Genomic DNA, 19,361 nt, shown 5'->3' with positions numbered 1-19,361 from the left:
TATAAATCGTTGGTTGTTACGATAAAAAATGTCAGTTAAATATATCATATAGGAGACACACGGTGATATTTGACATGTGAAATTAAGTTTATTGGATTTACAGAAAGTGTGCAATAATTGTTCAAACAAAATCAGGCAGGTGCATAAATTTGGGCACTGTTGTCATTTTATTGATTCCAAAACTTTTAGAACTAATTATTCAAACTCAAATTGGCTTGGTAAGCTCAGTGACCCCTGACCTACATACACAGACAGGTGAATCCTATAATGAGAAAGAGTATTTAAGGGGGTCAATTGTAAGTTTCCCTCCTCCTTTAATTTTCTCTGAAGAGTAGCAACATGGGGGTCACAAAACAACTCTCAAATGACCTGAAGACAAAGATTGTTCACCATCATGGTTTAGGGGAAGGATACAGAAAGCTGTCCCAGAGATTTAAGCTGTCTGTTTCCACAGTTAGGAACATATTAAGGAAATGGAAGACCACAGGGTCAGTTCAAGTTAAGGCTCTAAGTGGCAGACCAAGAAAGATTTCGAATAGTCAGAAGCGACAAATGGTGAGAACAGTCAGAGTCAACCCACAGACCAGCACCAAAGACCTACAACATTATCTTGCAGCAGATGGAGTCACTGTGCATCGTTCAACCATTCGGCGCACTTTACACAAGGAGATGCTGTATGCGAGAGTGATGCAGAGGAAGCCTTTTCTCCTCCCACAGCACAAACAGAGCCGCTTGAGGTATGCTCAAGCACATTTGGACAACCAGCTTCATTTTGGAATAAGGTGCTGTGGACTGATGAAACTAAAATTGAGTTATTTGGGCATAACAAGGGGCGTTATGCATGGAGGAAAAAGAACACAGCATTCCAAGAAAAACACCTGCTACCTACAGTAAATCTGTACCTACACCACTATGGTGGTGGTTCCATCATGCTGTGGGGCTGTGTGGCCAGTGCAGGGACTGGGAATCTTGTCAAAGTTGAGGGACACATGGATTCCACTCAGTATCAGCAGATTCTGGAGACCAATGTCCAGGTATCAGTGACAAAGCTGAAGCTGCGCCGGCGCTGGATCTTTCAACAAGACAACGACCCGAAACACTGCTCAAAATCCACTAAGGCATTCATGCAGAGGAACAAGTACAACGTTCTGGAATGGCCATCTCAGTCCCCAGACCTGAATATAATTGAAAATCTGTGGTGTGAGTTAAAGAGAGCTGTCCATGCTCGGAAGCCATCAAACCTGAATGAACTAGAGATGTTTTGTAAAGAGGAATGGTGCAAAATACCTTCAACCACAATCCAGACTCTCATTGGAACCTACAGGAAGCATTTAGAGGCTGTAATTTCTGCAAAAGGCGGATCTACTAAATATTGATTTCAATTCTTTTTTGTGGTGCCCAAATTTATGCACCTGCCTGATTTTGTTTGAACAATTATTGCACACTTTCTGTAAATCCAATAAACTTCATTTCACTTCTCAAATATCACTGTGTGTGTCTCCTATATGATATATTTAACTGACATTTTTTATCGTAACAACCAACGATTTATACAGGAAAATAATGACTATTAACAAGGTTGCCCAAACTTTTGCATCCCACTGTAATTGATTTGTGTATTTGGCCGCAGCGTCACGAAGTTGTTTTTGTCTAGCTGCATCAGAAAATGTACAACAACGTCACGCCTCCTTTTTAGTGTTTTCTTACAGCTTGGATTGCTGCTGTTATAATCGGTTTGAGTCTATATATATATATACATATACATATATACATACATACATACATATATACACGCATAGATACATACATACATACATATATATACACACACACACACACATATATATATATATATATATATATATATATACACACATACACACACACACACACACACACACACACATATACATATATATATATATATATATATATATATATATATATATATACACACACATATATATATATATACATATATATACACACACATATATATATATACACACATATATATATACACACACATATATATATACACATACATATATATATATATACATACATATATATATACATATATATATATATATATATATATATATATATATATATATATATATATATATATGATATATTTAACTGACATTTTTTATCGTCATGGCTTGTTTATGGCTTTGTTTTTATCGTTTTAACTAGTTAGAACTGAGGTTAAGGTTAATTGCATTTCATTTTTAATTATCCAAAATAACACATCTACTAATAAGACTTTGCATAGTCTAACATATATTGTAGATATTTTTATTTGACTAGTCAATATTATGGTTCAGATATCTAAAAGTGAAATTTATTTTTTTACTTGTCTGAATGTATAAGTGAACGATGCAAAGATGTAATAAATGAAAATTGGTTTCAAGGTTCTGAAGGCTTTTATGCAGATAAAAGGGAAACATGAAAATTGAAAAGTAGAAGCATCATCTCAAAAGAAAACAGTTTAGGGGCAAGGGTTAACTTAAGGAATTGTGGGTTTACTAGCACATATCTTGTACAAAGCCAAGAAACTTTCTTTAACAAGTATGCATAATAGATGTAGTCCACATTTCTAGGTTTTCACAACACTGTCAAAGTATTCACATGTTTTTAAACTTTGCATAGTTTGCATGTACCCCTTTCAAAGACATCAAACCAGTTTTTCTAGGTTATGTATCAGCAATGTGAGGGTACTTACAAAGAGAATATACTTTAGCACTCTGCTTAAGAAAGTGCCGGTGACTGAATGTATGCAAAATATAATGAACAAAAAACGAATTTTGCATTACTGTACGACTGTAATTCAACTATGAGAAAAAAGTTATTTTCAATGCTAAATCTCATTTACAATGAAGAATAATCCATTAGAAGCTCAATGTACCTTTGTGTTAAAGGTACAGATTTAAGAATGTATAAACAACTATACAGAAATGCAGTGGAGTTAAGGCAGTTACTAGCTTTATTTAGGAGTTTTTTTTTCCTTTTCATCTCTGCTGGGCAGCTATCATAACAGCTATAGTGCTAGCGGGTAGATTAATGACTCTCAGCCAATATCAGACATCACATCTCTGTCTTGAGCTGGGGATACATGGGTGAACAAATGGACAGATGGAGTGACTATTATTTGGAAAAATATCTTGAGTCATCAACTATTTTAAATAATTTTCCCAATTTATTAAAAGACTACTAAAGATTTACTTTCTAAAATATATTTTTTTCACTACACTTTTAAGTCAAAATACAAATCCTTTCAATAGCCATTCATCTTTATTAAAAAAGTATATACACAGCCTTATTGCACTTTGTATTTAAACTGAATATCAGCGGTTTAACAACTTACTACAAAGGTATATGTTACTGAATAAAATATTTGATGCACTACAGAAACTGACCATCATTTACACAAGTATCTATGGTCTAAATTCAACTTATTTCCCATTGCTATGTCAGTACAGTTTATACCATTATGCAATTCTAATGCATGTCTTCATTTTACTTTCATACTATTTAAATCTAATTTGAGAGGGTGTGCTAGCATTTTGCTGTTCATAACCATGACCGCATGCAGGGACCACAGCTTGTAGTTTATTGCATGATTGGACCTTCGAAGCAATTTTGATTTCATATGCTTTTTAAAAATAATATATGAACATATTAGCATGGTGGCAACAAATGCACATATACAGATTTTCTGTTGCAGGTCATGATTTTCAAGAGAAGGCAATAACATCCAGCTTGCAAAACATTCCACTCAGCATTAGTGACTGCTGCTACATATTCATACACATTAGAAGTACTTCTGCTTTGTTCCAAAATAAAACAAGGAAGTTACCAGTTGAAAGTTAATTGAAATTCACAAGAAAAGAAAAATTTGGGGATTTTATGTGCTTGATCATATATGCGGTATTGCTTTTAATTGAGATCATCATTACCAGAGATCTGCTTGTACATAGTTTAGGAAGAGACCATTTAACTCCACCATTTATAGGACAACAGCTTTTCAGTTACCTTCACCTAAAGCAGGGGTCGCCAAGTCCAGTCCTGGAGGACCACTGCGGCTGCAGGTTTTTATACTAACCCTTTTTTTAATGAGTGCCCAGTTTGTGCTGCTAATTAACTTCTTGTAAATTCATTTTAATTTAATTGCTTTTTTAAGATTTCTTCCCCTGAATTTCTTCATTGTTTAATTACTTTGCTTAAATGGCACCCAAACAGAAATGAAATGTGAAGTGAGGGAGCCAACAGAAGACCAACTAAGTCAGAGCCTCAAACTCCAACCAGCTACTTAATGTGGTGTCAATACTTGCTGTTACTTAAACCCGTTCTTTAATTCTGTGGCTTGTTGCTGCTCTTGCGGTGTTTTAGCAGACATATCCAACATTGTTGATTTTCTCTTTATAAGCACACTCTTAACTCTTTTAAGGCGGACAAAACTCACGGTTATGTCACAGGCATTCCCTCTCTGCTTGGAGGAATGTTAGACTCATTGACTCGGCATCTAATCCTTGCGCATGCGTGAGTTGCTGAAATGTAAACAAAGGCAAGATGGCATGGACACCTCACAAGGGAGCGCAAGTGAGTGTGAAAAAAAAAAACTCAGCAGACGATGTTTTGCGATATGGCTGAGTCGGACTCGGATTTTTCAGAATCTGATTTTGTTGACAGTGATCAGGAGATCGTGGTAAGAAAGTGAAAAGCCGGCATCAGCTGATCGGACACCAGCCGATGCCCCAGCTGACTGGCTGCCAGCTGAGCACATTGCGTGAAACCGACGCACCTATGGCAAGGTTCGTGTGGGAGGAATACCCAGACATTGATCCGTGGGAGCCAAACTGGCTACCGGACTTTCCTACAAGACAGCATGGCTTGCTGTTGGACACAACAGATTACCAGCGCTGGACTACTTCAGGCTGCTCTCTCATGATGCTGCTTTTCAGGTGCTGTCAGTCAAGACAAAAAAGGTAGGCAGATAAATTTTTTGAATCACGGGCAGTGCTTGCACTGCATTCTCGTTTTCCAAAGTGGAAACTCACAACAAAAGATGAGATGAAGGGCGTTGTAGCATTACGAATAGAGATGGGACTAGACTGGTGACATAACTTCAGGAAGCATTGGTCCAAATGTGCTTTGTCCCCGGTGGCTTTTGGACGGGTTATGCGCTGCGTGATAGGTATGCGTGCTGCTGCAAAGTTTTATTCACTTCTGTGATAACTAGAAGTAAATCCCAAGGTGTGAGCCAGGCTATAACCCCATGTATAAAGTTCAGCCCTACTTGACATTGTGGAACCAACATATAAACAATTTTATCAGCCTGGCCGTGATTTGTCTGTGCATGAATCTATAATAAAAGGGACATCTTTTTTTTCTTCCAATTTATGCCAGGCAAGCCCACAAAGTATGGCATAAAGGATTTTGTACTGGCAGAAGCAAACACTGGTTTCTGCCTGAAAGTAATTACATATACAGGAAAGCATTTCTTTCAAAGAGAGAACTGTCCCTTCATAAGTCAGGTTGTGCTGGAGCTGCTTCGGGGCTATGAACATTTAGGTCATGTTGTGTACATAGACAATTTTTATACATGCCCAGAATTGTTCATGGAGCTACAGAGCAGGGGAATTGGAGCTTGTGGCACAGTGAGGGTGAACAGGAGACACATGCCTTCACAGTTGAAGCCAGACAGGCTGAAGATGAAAAGAGGTGACAATACGGTTTTCATGCAGGCGCAAAACTTGGCAACAGTGGCATGGCACGATGTCGAACGGGTTACTTGTCTATCTACATTACACACTAAAAATATATGTGAGAAAGTACAGCAACAGACAATTGAAAAGGAAACACCAGTGCAACGCATATTGTAAGCAGTGCAATGTGGCTTATGCATGCAATTAGGCTGCTTTGAGCGATATCATACTTTCTAGGACTTTGCTGTATAACAGGTATGTGATATGTATGTGAAATTATAGTATGCAGGCTCATACAACATGCAAGACAGTAACATTTGTCAAAAGTAAATATTTTGTGTTGATTTGATATGTTAAACAATTGCTTTGTGTTCTTTTTTTATAAAAAGTTAGTTTTTGGAAAAATATTCAGCCCTGGGAGAAAAGAAACAAACAAAAAAAAAAAAGCCCTAAAACAGTTAAAAAGTTTTGGTGACCTGAGCAGATTGACATTCCTAAAGCCTTCATCTTCCTTTATTTTCAGATATTGTATGAGAGACACCAATTGTTTTGACTCATTTTGTATCTCATTATTGTTTTACAAGCTAATTAAGGAAAAAGAAACAATTAAGGGGTCTGAATCTTCAAGAACAAGTCAATTAAAATTAGTTCAAAGAAGCTAATTAGCAGCAAAAACTGGTCACTCATTAAGAAAAGAGTTATAATGAAAACCTGCAGCCATGGTGGGCCTCCAGGACAGGAGTTGGCGACCCCTGACCTAAAGTACTCTAATCATTTATCTGCCGCTTGAATTTAGCAGTTGTAGAGACTTGTAGGGGCATTAGCATCCACTGACCACTGGATAACTGCCTGCTATTAATTTTTAAACAAATGACCAGCAGCCAAAAGTGAGATTTACTAAATTTCACATAAAGTCAAATGCCAAAATCAACAGTTCATTCTAATTTTGAAATAAGAATATTGAAAACTAGGACTTGAACAAATAATCTAATTTAATTAAAACAAAAAAAATGTAGTTTGATATTATTAGAAGGCTACAATGAAAATTCACACCTTCTGTGGCCCTCTATGGACTTGCCGGAGTAGGCAGGTCCTACAGGATTTTTCTGAAGATGCTTCGATCTACCTAAATTCACATTTGCCAAAATACAAACTTTGAAATTAAGTATTTATAAAAGAAATTTGGGGATTTTCAACCCTTGATTAGTTCCTTTTGCAACGGTGTCTCCTTTATGTACTGTTTGAATTGTCTATTTACTTGTAAATTGATTCATTTGTCTGTGGTTCTGAAGTGATAAAGGAAATACTTAGGAGTAACTAGGGAGACTCTAGTTAAAGTTTGAGAATTGAGATAATTTTATATATCTTCATTCAGACACAAACTCTTGAGGTGAGACTTCTTAAAAGTCTCTGTCTTGTACTGATAAGATGCTCCAAAAAGTAGACATCATACCTACTCAAAATGCTAGTTAAAAATTCTTAAACAAGTTGTAGCCACATCAAAATAAGCAATTTAGAGAATCTAAATACACTTTTTGGCTTCTTGCGAGCTACTTTTAAACAGACCAGGTCGAGACCATACTGAGGAGAGGCAAGACACATGACAGCCCCATGGAGTTTGCTAAAAGACACCTGAAGGACTCTGAAATGGTGAGAAATAAGATTCTCTGGTCTGATGGGACCAAGATAGAACTTTTTAGCCTTAATTCTAAGCGGTATGTGTGGAGACAACCAGGCACTGCTCATCACTTGTCCAATACAGTCCACATAGTGAAGCATGGCGGTGGCTGCATCATGCTGTGGGGGTGTTTTTCAGCTGCAGGGACAGGACAACTGGTTGCAATCGAGGGAAAGATAAATGTGGCCAAGTACAGGGATATCTTGGACAAAAACCTTCTCCTTAGTGCTAAGGACCTAAGACTGGGCCGAAGGTTTACCTTCCAACAAGACAATGACCCTAAGCACACAGCTAAAATAACGAAGGAGTGGCTTCACAACAACTCTGTGACTGTTCTTGAATGGCCCAGCCAGAGCCCTGACTTAAACCCAATTGAGCATCTCTGAGAGACCTAAAATGGCTGTCCACTAACGTTTACCATCCAACCTGACAGAACTGGAGAGGATCTGCAAGGAGGAATGGCAGAGGATCCCCAAATCCAGGTGTGAAAAACTTGTTGCATCTTTCCCAAGAAGACTCATGGCTGTATTAGCTCAAAAGGGTGCTTCTACTAAATACTGAGCAAAGGGTCTGAATTCTTAGGACCATGTGATATTTCAGTTTTTCTTTTAATTTTGTAAGTAAGCTGTAAGGAATGAGCCTGCCAAATTTCAGCCTTCCACCTACGGGAAGTTGGAGAATTAGTGATGAGTGAATGAGTGAGTGAGTCAGTGAGGGCTTTGCCTTTTATTAGTATAGATGAGCAAACATAATCTGTGGTCTACAGTTTATTTTAACTGTAAAAACACAAAGAAAAACACTTTAACATAGGATACAACATTTACACTTAGCACATTATGTAGGACCAAGTGGAAAAAACAAAATCAACTGGATGAATGTTTTTTTTTTTCCTGTTTTGATTACCCAATGTTATGCTTTTTTTCTAGGTACTACATTTTTTCCTCAGGTTAACCGAGATGTTTTAATATTAATTGGCAAGTTAAATCAGAACTGCATGAATAATCATGGATATGTTTAAAAAAATGTGGATCCTGGGATAGGCTCTGACAAACCATAAAATTCTAATTAGATACATCTGTAATTATTGACTGGTGAAAACTGACAGATTTTATTCATAGAATTCTGTAGATCTTTTAAATAGATCTATCAGTAATTATATTCTGAGTTCAAAATTACAAATATCTTAAAAATTTCTGAACTGAATACATTTTTAATGTATTTTTTCATATGTAAAATTCAGTTTTAACTAGTTAGAACTGAGGTTAAGGTTAATTGCATTTCATTTTTAATTATCCAAAATAACACATCGACTAATAAGACTTTGCATAGTCTAACATATATTGTAGATATTTTTATTTGACTAGTCAATATTATGGTTCAGATATCTAAAAGTGAAATTTATTTTTTTACTTGTCTGAATGTATAAGTGAACGATGCAAAGATGTAATAAATGAAAAAATTGGTTTCCAAGGTTCTGAAGGCTTTTATGCAGATAAAAGGGGAAACATGAAAATTTAAAGTAGAAGCATCATCTCAAAAGAAAACAGTTTAGGGGCAAGGGTTAACTTAAGGAATTGTGGGTTTACTAGCACATATCTTGTACAAAGCAAAGAAACTTTCTTTAACAAGTATGCATAATAGATGTAGTCCACATTTCTAGGTTTTCACAACACTGTCAAAGTATTCACATGTTTTTAAACTTTGCATAGTTTGCATGTACCCCTTTCAAAGACATCAAACCAGTTTTTCTAGGTTATGTATCAGCAATGTGAGGGTACTTACAAAGAGAATATACTTTAGCACTCTGCTTAAGAAAGTGCCGGTGACTGAATGTATGCAAAATATAATGAACAAAAAACGAATTTTGCATTACTGTACGACTGTAATTCAACTATGAGAAAAAAGTTATTTTCAATGCTAAATCTCATTTACAATGAAGAATAATCCATTAGAAGCTTAATGTACTTTGTCGTTAAAGGTACAGATTTAAGAATGTATAAACAACTATACAGAAATGCAGTGGAGTTAAGGCAGTTACTAGCTTTATTTAGGAGTTTTTTTTTCCTTTTCATCTCTGCTGGGCAGCTATCCTTAACAGCTATAGTGCTCGGGTAGATTAATGACTCTCAGCCAATATCAGACATCACATCTCTGTCTTGAGCTGGGGATACATGGGTGAACAAATGGACAGATGGAGTGACTATTATTTGGAAAAATATCTTGAGTCATCAACTATTTTAAATAATTTTCCCAATTTATTAAAAGACTACTAAAGATTTACTTTCTAAAATATATTTTTTTCACTACACTTTTAAGTCAAAATACAAATCCTTTCAATAGCCATTCATCTTTATTAAAAAGTATATACACAGCCTTATTGCACTTTGTATTTAAACTGAATATCAGCGGTTTAACAACTTACTACAAAGGTATATGTTACTGAATAAAATATTTGATGCACTACAGAAACTGACCATCATTTACACAAGTATCTATGGTCTAAATTCAACTTATTTCCCATTGCTATGTCAGTACAGTTTATACCATTATGCAATTCTAATGCATGTCTTCATTTTACTTTCATACTATTTAAATCTAATTTGAGAGGGTGTGCTAGCATTTTGCTGTTCATAACCATGACCGCATGCAGGGACCACAGCTTGTAGTTTATTGCATGATTGGACCTTCGAAGCAATTTTGATTTCATATGCTTTTTAAAAATAATATATGAACATATTAGCATGGTGGCAACAAATGCACATATACAGATTTTCTGTTGCAGGTCATGATTTTCAAGAGAAGGCAATAACATCCAGCTTGCAAAACATTCCACTCAGCATTAGTGACTGCTGCTACATATTCATACACATTAGAAGTACTTCGTTTTGTTCCAAAATAAAACAAGGAAGTTACCAGTTGAAAGTTAATTGAAATTCACAAGAAAAGAAAAATTTGGGGATTTTATGTGCTTGATCATATATGCGGTATTGCTTTTAATTGAGATCATCATTACCAGAGATCTGCTTGTACATAGTTTAGGAAGAGACCATTTAACTCCACCATTTATAGGACAACAGCTTTTCAGTTACCTTCACCTAAAGCAGGGTCGCCAAGTCCAGTCCTGGAGGACCACTGCGGCTGCAGGTTTTATACTAACCCTTTTTAATGAGTGCCCAGTTTGTGCTGCTAATTAACTTCTTGTAAATTCATTTTAATTTAATTGCTTTTTTAAGATTTCTTCCCCTGAATTTCTTCATTGTTTAATTACTTTGCTTAAATGGCACCCAAACAGAAATGAAATGTGAAGTGAGGGAGCCAACAGAAGACCAACTAAGTCAGAGCCTCAAACTCCAACCAGCTACTTAATGTGGTGTCAATACTTGCTGTTACTTAAACCCGTTCTTTAATTCTGTGGCTTGTTGCTGCTCTTGCGGTGTTTTAGCAGACATATCCAACATTGTTGATTTTCTCTTTATAAGCACACTCTTAACTCTTTTAAGGCGGACAAAACTCACGGTTATGTCACAGGCATTCCCTCTCTGCTTGGAGGAATGTTAGACTCATTGACTCGGCATCTAATCCTTGCGTGTGCGTGAGTTACGAAATGTAAACAAAGGCAAGATGGCATGGACACCTCACAAGGGAGCGAAGTGAGTGTAGAAAAAAAAAAAAAAACTCAGCAGACGATGTTTTGCGCATTATGGCTGAGTCGGACTCGGATTTTTCAGAATCTGATTTTGTTGACAGTGATCAGGAGATCGTGCAAGAAAGTGAAAAGCCGGCATCAGCTGATCGGACACCAGCCGATGCCGCCCCAGCTGACTGGCTGCCAGCTGAGCACATTCGTGAAGCCAACGCACCTATGGCAAGGTTCGTGTGGGAGGAATACCCAGACATTGATCCGTGGGAGCCAAACTGGCTACCGGACTTCACAAGACAGCATGGCTTGCTGTTGGACACAACAGATTACCAGCCGCTGGACTACTTCAGGCTGCTCTCTCATGATGCTGCTTTTCAGCTGCTGTCAGTCAAGACAAAAAAGGTAGGCAGATAAATTTTTTGAATCACGGGCAGTGCTTGCACTGCATTCTCGTTTTCCAAAGTGGAAACTCACAACAAAAGATGAGATGAAGGGCGTTGTAGCATTACGAATAGAGATGGGACTAGACTGGTGACATAACTTCAGGAAGCATTGGTCCAAATGTGCTTTGTCCCCCAGTGGGTTTGGACAGGTTATGCCGCGTGATAGGTACGTGCTGCTGCAAAGTTTTATTCACTTCTGTGATAACTAGAAGTAAATCCCAAGGTGTGAGCCAGGCTATAACCCCATGTATAAAGTTCAGCCCCTACTTGACATTGTGGAACCAACATATAAACAATTTTATCAGCCTGGCCGTGATTTGTCTGTGCATGAATCTATAATAAAAGGGACATCTTTTTTTTCTTCCAATTTATGCCAGGCAAGCCCACAAAGTATGGCATAAAGGATTTTGTACTGGCAGAAGCAAACACTGGTTTCTGCCTGAAAGTAATTACATATACAGGAAAGCATTTCTTTCAAAGAGAGAACTGTCCCTTCATAAGTCAGGTTGTGCTGGAGCTGCTTCGGGGCTATGAACATTTAGGTCATGTTGTGTACATAGACAATTTTTATACATGCCCAGAATTGTTCATGGAGCTACAGAGCAGGGGAATTGGAGCTTGTGGCACAGTGAGGGTGAACAGGAGACACATGCCTTCACAGTTGAAGCCAGACAGGCTGAAGATGAAAAGAGGTGACAATACGGTTTTCATGCAGGCAAAACTTGGCAACAGTGGCATGGCACGATGTTGAACGGGTTACTTGTCTATCTACATTACACACTAAAAATATATGTGAGAAAGTACAGCAACAGACAATTGAAAAGGAAACACCAGTGCAACGCATATTGTAAGCAGTGCAATGTGGCGATGCATGCAATTGGCTGCTTTGAGCGATATCATACTTTGTAGGACTTTGCTGTATAACAGGTATGTGATATGTATGTGAAATTATAGTATGCAGGCTCATACAACATGCAAGACAGTAACATTTGTCAAAGTAAATATTTTGTGTTGATTTGATATGTTAAACAATTGCTTTGTGTTCTTTTTTTATAAAAAGTTAGTTTTTGGAAAAATATTCAGCCCTGGGAGAAAAGAAACAAACAAAAAAAAAAAAAAAAAAGCCCTAAAACAGTTAAAAAGTTTTGGTGACCTGAGCAGATTGACATTCCTAAAGCCTTCATCTTCCTTTATTTTCAGATATTGTATGAGAGACACCAATTGTTTTGACTCATTTTGTATCTCATTATTGTTTGGCTGCTAATTAAGGAAAAAGAAACAATTAAGGGGTCTGAATCTTCAAGAACAAGTCAATTAAAATTAGTTCAAAGAAGCTAATTAGCAGCAAAAACTGGTCACTCATTAAGAAAAGAGTTATAATGAAAACCTGCAGCCATGGTGGGCCTCCAGGACAGGAGTTGGCGACCCCTGACCTAAAGTACTCTAATCATTTATCTGCCCGCTTGAATTTAGCAGTTGTAGAGACTTGTAGGGGCATTAGCATCCACTGACCACTGGATAACTGCCTGCTATTAATTTTTAAACAAATGACCGGCAGCCAAAAGTGAGATTTACTAAATTTCACATAAAGTCAAATGCCAAAATCAACAGTTCATTCTAATTTTAAAATAAGAATATTGAAAACTAGGACTTGAACAAATAATCTAATTTAATTAAAACAAAAAAAATGTAGTTTGATATTATTAGAAGGCTACAATGAAAATTCACACCTACTGTGGCCCTCTATGGACTTGCCCGAGTAGGCAGGTCCTACAGGATTTTTCTGAAGATGCTTCGATCTACCTAAATTCACATTTGCCAAAATACAAACTTTGAAATTAAGTATTTATAAAAGAAATTTGGGGATTTTCAACCCTTGATTAGTTCCTTTTGCAACGGTGTCTCCTTTATGTACTGTTTGAATTGTCTATTTACTTGTAAATTGATTCATTTGTCTGTAAGTTTAATGTGCCAGGTTCTGAAGTGATAAAGGCAATACTTAGGAGTAACTAGGGAGACTCTAGTTAAAGTTTGAGAATTGAGATAATTTTATATATCTTCATTCAGACACAAACTCTTGCGGTGAGACTTCTTAAAAGTCTCTGTCTTGTACTGATAAGATGCTCCAAAAAGTAGACATCATACCTACTCAAAATGCTAGTTAAAAATTCTTAAACAAGTTTTAGCCACATCAAAATAAGCAATTTAGAGAATCTAAATACACTTTTTTGGCTTGCGAGCTACTTTTAAAAAGACCAGGTCGAGACCACACTGAGGAGAGGCAAGACACATGACAGCCCGCATGGAGTTTGCTAAAAGACACCTGAAGGACTCTGAAATGGTGAGAAATAAGATTCTCTGGTCTGATGAGACCAAGATAGAACTTTTTAGCCTTAATTCTAAGCGGTATGTGTGGAGACAACCAGGCACTGCTCATCACTTGTCCAATACAGTCCACACAGTGAAGCATGGCGGTGGCTGCATCATGCTGTGGGGGTGTTTTTCAGCTGCAGGGACAGGACAACTGGTTGCAATCGAGGGAAAGATAAATGCGGCCAAGTACAGGGATATCTTGGACAAAAACCTACTCCTTAGTGCAAAGGACCTAAGACTGGGCTGAAGGTTTACCTTCCAACAAGACAATGACCCTAAGCACACAGCTAAAATAACGAAGGAGTGGCTTCACAACAACTCTGTGACTGTTCTTGAATGGCCCAGCCAGAGCCCTGACTTAAACCCAATTGAGCATCTCTGGAGAGACCTAAAAATGGCTGTCCACCAACGTTTACCATCCAACCTGACAGAACTGGAGAGGATCTGCAAGGAGGAATGGCAGAGGATCCCCAAATCCAGGTGTGAAAAACTTGTTGCATCTTTCCCAAGAAGACTCATGGCTGTATTAGCTCAACAGGGTGCTTCTACTAAATACTGAGCAAAGGGTCTGAATACTTAGGACCATGTGATATTTCAGTTTTTCTTTTTTAATAAATCTGCAACAATTTCAAAAATTTTTTTTTTGTCTGTTAATAGGGGGTGCTGTGTGTACATTAAGGAGGACAAAAATTAATTTAAATGATTTTAGCAAATGGCTGCAATATAACAAAGAGTGAAAAATTGAAGGGGGTCTGAATACTTTCCGTACCCACTGTAGGTAGATAGGTAGGTAGATAGATAGATAGTTGAAATAGTTTTACTGCCAAATAATGCAAAGAGTACGCGACACGTGTTTAGCCCTAATTCTGGGCTCATCTGCCAACACTACTGCATGAATCAAACCTCGGACGTCAGCGCTAGAGGCGAAGCCTCTTGCATCCTGCCACGGCGTGTGGTTCGTTTATTTGACAGTATGTAGAACGGGGTAATTACATTCAAGGCATTCGTAGTCTGAATTTCATTTATTTATTATTTATTCATTTATTTTCATTTATTCATTTATGAATTTCATTAGTCTGTTTCATTTATGTTAGGTAGAATGCCCAGAGGGGACTGGGCGGTATCATGGTCTGGAATCCCTACAGATTTTATTTTTTCTCCAGCCGTCTGGAGTTTTTTGTTTTTCTGTCCCCTGGCCATTGAACCTTACTCTTATTCGATGTTAATGTTGATTTATTTTGTTTTATAATTATGTCTTTCATTTTTCTATTCTTTAATATGTAAAGCACTTTGAGCTACTGTTTGTATGAAAATGTGCTATATAAATAAATGTTGTTGTTGTTGTTGAATCACAATCTGATTGTATGGGTGGTTACCAACCACGTAACGCTTGTGGTTGGTCTATATACACACACACACACACACACTGAGTATACTTTATACATAAAATGTATGTGGTCATACCTTGCATAACTGAATAACCTTTATGGCACAATAACAATTCAATACATTTATGGTCACTACAGTATTTGGATTTAATAATCGTCATGTGGGAAAAGGCTGACTCGCATAAATAAGTAGAGCCGAATAATGCAATCAAGGAGCTTTTGAATTCAGCCAAGTGAAAAATGACGGGTGTCCAATTAACTGCGATTATAGTTCTCTCTCCTTTCTTTCTCAGATCACTTTTTGGAAGGAAGTCAGTTTCGTAGTTTTTATGAACTGTTTGAAAGTGCCTTTCCACATTTTCCTTCTTTGGAATAGCAATGATAGATTAACAGATCAGACACATGCACTTCGATTGTGACACTGTGGGAGAAAACAATCCTCTTCCAATTCCACATCCAGCCCATACCCTCCCCAAACAATTTTTTTTTTAAATCCCTTCTTTAGTCAATATAAATTGGAAGGCTAACTAGCTCACAGCCGGAGTTTTGCAGTAGCTCGCACGTTTGATCGTGCGTGCGGGAGATGACCAGTGTGTTACAAGAAAAGACATATCTCAGACTGGCCGCCCTGTATGTCAATCAAGTGACAAATGCCATAGGGAGGATATATGATAGACTAACGTTTAAAAAAAAATTTTTTTTTTAATGCAATGCGATCTAAAGTGCATCCGGAAAGTATTCACAGCGCATCACTTTTTCCACTTTTTGTTATGTTATAGCCTTACTCCAAAATGGATTAAATTCATTTTTACCTCAGAATTCTACACACAACACCACATAATGACAATGTGAAAAAAAGTTTGAGATTTTTGCAAACGTATTAAAAATGAAAAAATTAAGAAAGCACATGTACATAAGTATTCACAGCCTTTGCCATGAAGCTCAAAATTGAGCTCAGGTGTATCCTGCTTTCCCTGATCATCCTTGAGATGTTTCTGCAGCTTAATTGAAGTCCACCTGTGGTAAATTCAGTTGATTGGACATGATTTGGAAAGGCACACACCTGTCTATATAAGGTCCCACAGTTGACAGTTCATGTCAGAGCAAAAACCAAGCATGAAGTCAAAGGAATTGTCTGTAGACCTCCGAGACAGGATTGTCTCGAGGCAAAAATCTGGGGAAGGTTACAGAAAAATGTCTGCTGCTTTGAAGGTCCCAATGAGCACAGTGGCCTCCATCATCCTTAAGTGGAAGAAGTTCAAAACCACCGGACTCTTCCTAGAGCTGGCCGGCCATCTAAACTGTGCGATCGGGGAAGAAGGACCTTAGTCAGGGAGGTGACCAAGAACCTGATGGTCACTCTGTCAGAGCTCCAGAGGTCCTCTGCAGAGAGAGGAGAACCTTCCAGAAGAACAACCATCTCTGCAGCAATCCACTAATCAGGCCTGGATGGAAGAGCGGCCGGACGGAAACCACTCCTTAGTAAAAGCCACATGGCAGCCTGCCTGGAGTTTGCCAAAAGGCACCTGAAGGACTCTCAGACCTTGAGAACCAAAATTCTCTGGTCTGATAAGACAAAGATTGAACTCTTTGGTGTGAATGCCAGGCGTTACATTTGGAGGAAACCAGGCACCGCTCATCACCAGGCCAATACCATCCCTATAGTGAAGCATGGTGGTGGCAGCATCATGCTGTGGGGATGTTTTTCAGCGGCAGGAACTGGGAGACTAGTCAGGATAAAGGGAAAGATGACTGCAGCAATGTACAGAGACATCCTGGATGAAAACCTGCTCCAGAGCGCTCTTGACCTCAGACTGGGGTGACGGTTCATCTTTCAGCAGGACAACGACCCTAAGCACACAGCCAAGATATCAAAGGAGTGGCTTCAGGACAACTCTGTGAATGTCCTTGAGTGGCCCAGCCAGAGCCCAGACTTGAATCCGATTGAACACCTCTGAAGAGATCTTAAAATGACCGTGCACCGACGCTTCCCATCCAACCTGATGGAGCTTGAGAGGTGCTGCAAAGAGGAATGGGCGAAACTGGCCAAGGATAGGTGTGCCAAGCTTGTGGCATCATATTCAAAAAAGACTTGAGGCTATAATTGCTGCCAAAGGTGCATTGACAAAGTATTGAGCAAAGGCTGTGAATACTTATGTACATGTGATTTCTCAGTTTTTTTATTTTTAATAAATTTGCAAAAACCTCAAGTAAACTTTTTTTATGTGGTCATTATGGGGTGTTGTGTGTAGAATTCTGAGGAAAAAAATGAATTTAATCCATTTTGGAATAAGACTGTAACAAAATGTGGAAAAAGAGATGCGCTGTGAATACTTTCCGGATGCACTGTACCTGCACTACCTTTGCGATCTACCGGTCGATCGTGATCGACGCATTGGGCATCCCTGATCTAATCATTCTTCCTAAAAGTTTCAATTTTACACAATATAAAGCCTTAACATGTCATTTGAACCCATACATTAAAAAAAACACTTAAAAAACTGGACTGGATGTCTGAAATTACTATAGTATCAACAAACAGTTTTCGGTATGTAGTGATTTGTATCTTTGAGTAGTTTTAAAGGGGAAAAAAAAAATCCATCATGGTCATGTTATCTCATGTTAGTTCATTTACTTTAGCCTCAGATAGCCTTGCAACATTTATCACATATCCAGAGCATTGCTATGGTCTGTTATTGGGTCCCTACTCATTTGTTTTCATCACAATAGCTGGAAAGAGAAGCATTCTTAAGCTATTTAAGCTGTATGACTGAAAAAGGAAGAAAAACTGGTAATTTCAGCAAGAATAATGCAAGGATCAGAATAAACTGATGGTCCAACAAATAAAGGTAATTCTATATTTAATACTTTAAGGCTTTTCAGGTTAATTATATTTCATCATGGTGCATGATTATAGTTTTAATATTTTTGTATCATTACAGAAGCATTTCCATCTATTTTAAACCTTAAGTAGTAATTATAGCAAAGAAAATTACTCACAGTATCCCATATCTGAAGCTTAATCTGTTTTCCATCAATGGTAATCATGCGGGCACCAAATTCAACACCTGGCCAAATATGAATAAATATTTTTATTTATATATGTTACAACCTAAATTGTTACATTCACTACATTTAATTTGCAAATATTTGAAATGTTTATTATATGTATTATAAAAATAAAAGCAGATCGGTACATTGTAAATAAGAATAAAAAAAGAGAATGCAGTGAAAAACAGTAATTTATTTCATCCATATAACCTCTAATCTTCTCATCTACAAGGTAGGAGCCAACCCTGGACAGGAACTGGTTCATCACACACACTCACTCATACCAGACAATTCAAAGTTCTTATTTGCACATCTTTGTCTGGTGTGAAAGAATCTGAAATACCTAAATAAATACCCAATGCAAATTAGGGAAAACAAAATCTTCACACCAACAGTGACTGGGACAGGATTTCAACATAATCACCTGAAGCTATAGAGAAGCAGCATTATCCACTTAATCATCATACTAACAGATGAAATAAAGAAGACAAATAACAAAATGTAGAAATAATAAAGGGAACTTTAAATTGTCTTACCAATTGTGAGATCATGAACTGGCTGAAATCTTTTATCTGTAAACTGCAATAATAAACATGACTTGCCCACACCTGAAATGTAAAACACAAAAACATGTTTCTTGATGAATTTCTGTTGCATTTTATATGATTAATTTAGCATCACTGAAATGATTATGATGTCATCTGGCCTGAATAACAGTTTCATTTTCTTAGAGTTCTCATGAATACAAAATCTCCACATAGCACAGCAGGTCTTCTTGAAGGAGATGCAGGTGTGTTGAAAGATACCAGAAATCTTGAAAACTAAATACATTTTTAATGATAAAATGCTGAGGAGGGTTCTTCTGCTAGACATCATCTCCTCTAGTTCCTAGAAATAGTAACCCAAAGGTTAAAAGGAACTAAAATGGAAGAGTAACCATGAATAGCAGCTACAATGGAGCTGTGTCTATCTAGGCACCGCATCATCCTTTAGCCAACTATTTTTTAAGCTAGAAGACTAGGCCTTACAAGAAATGAGAACGAAGTACAATTTTAAATGGATCACATACTAGATCCA

The 19,361-nt window shown here is 37.4% G+C and overlaps 1 protein-coding gene across 1 annotated transcript in view; it reads right to left on the bottom strand.

The window, feature by feature from the left end:
- rab2a (RAB2A, member RAS oncogene family) overlaps positions 1–19,361 on the bottom strand; it is an 81,771-nt gene that overhangs the window by 46,446 nt on the left and 15,964 nt on the right. The window contains exons 2-3 of the mRNA XM_039754565.1: positions 18,821–18,892; positions 18,234–18,301 (exon numbers count right to left, since the gene is read on the bottom strand). Coding sequence (XP_039610499.1) covers positions 18,234–18,301; positions 18,821–18,892 — 140 coding nt within the window. The remainder of the gene's footprint in view (positions 1–18,233; positions 18,302–18,820; positions 18,893–19,361) is intronic.

This window comes from Polypterus senegalus, chromosome 5 (assembly GCF_016835505.1).
Source record: "Polypterus senegalus isolate Bchr_013 chromosome 5, ASM1683550v1, whole genome shotgun sequence".
NCBI lineage: Eukaryota > Metazoa > Chordata > Cladistia > Polypteriformes > Polypteridae > Polypterus > Polypterus senegalus.
Note: the sequence above shows the minus strand (reverse complement) of the source record. Positions and strands in the feature narration are given on the sequence as shown.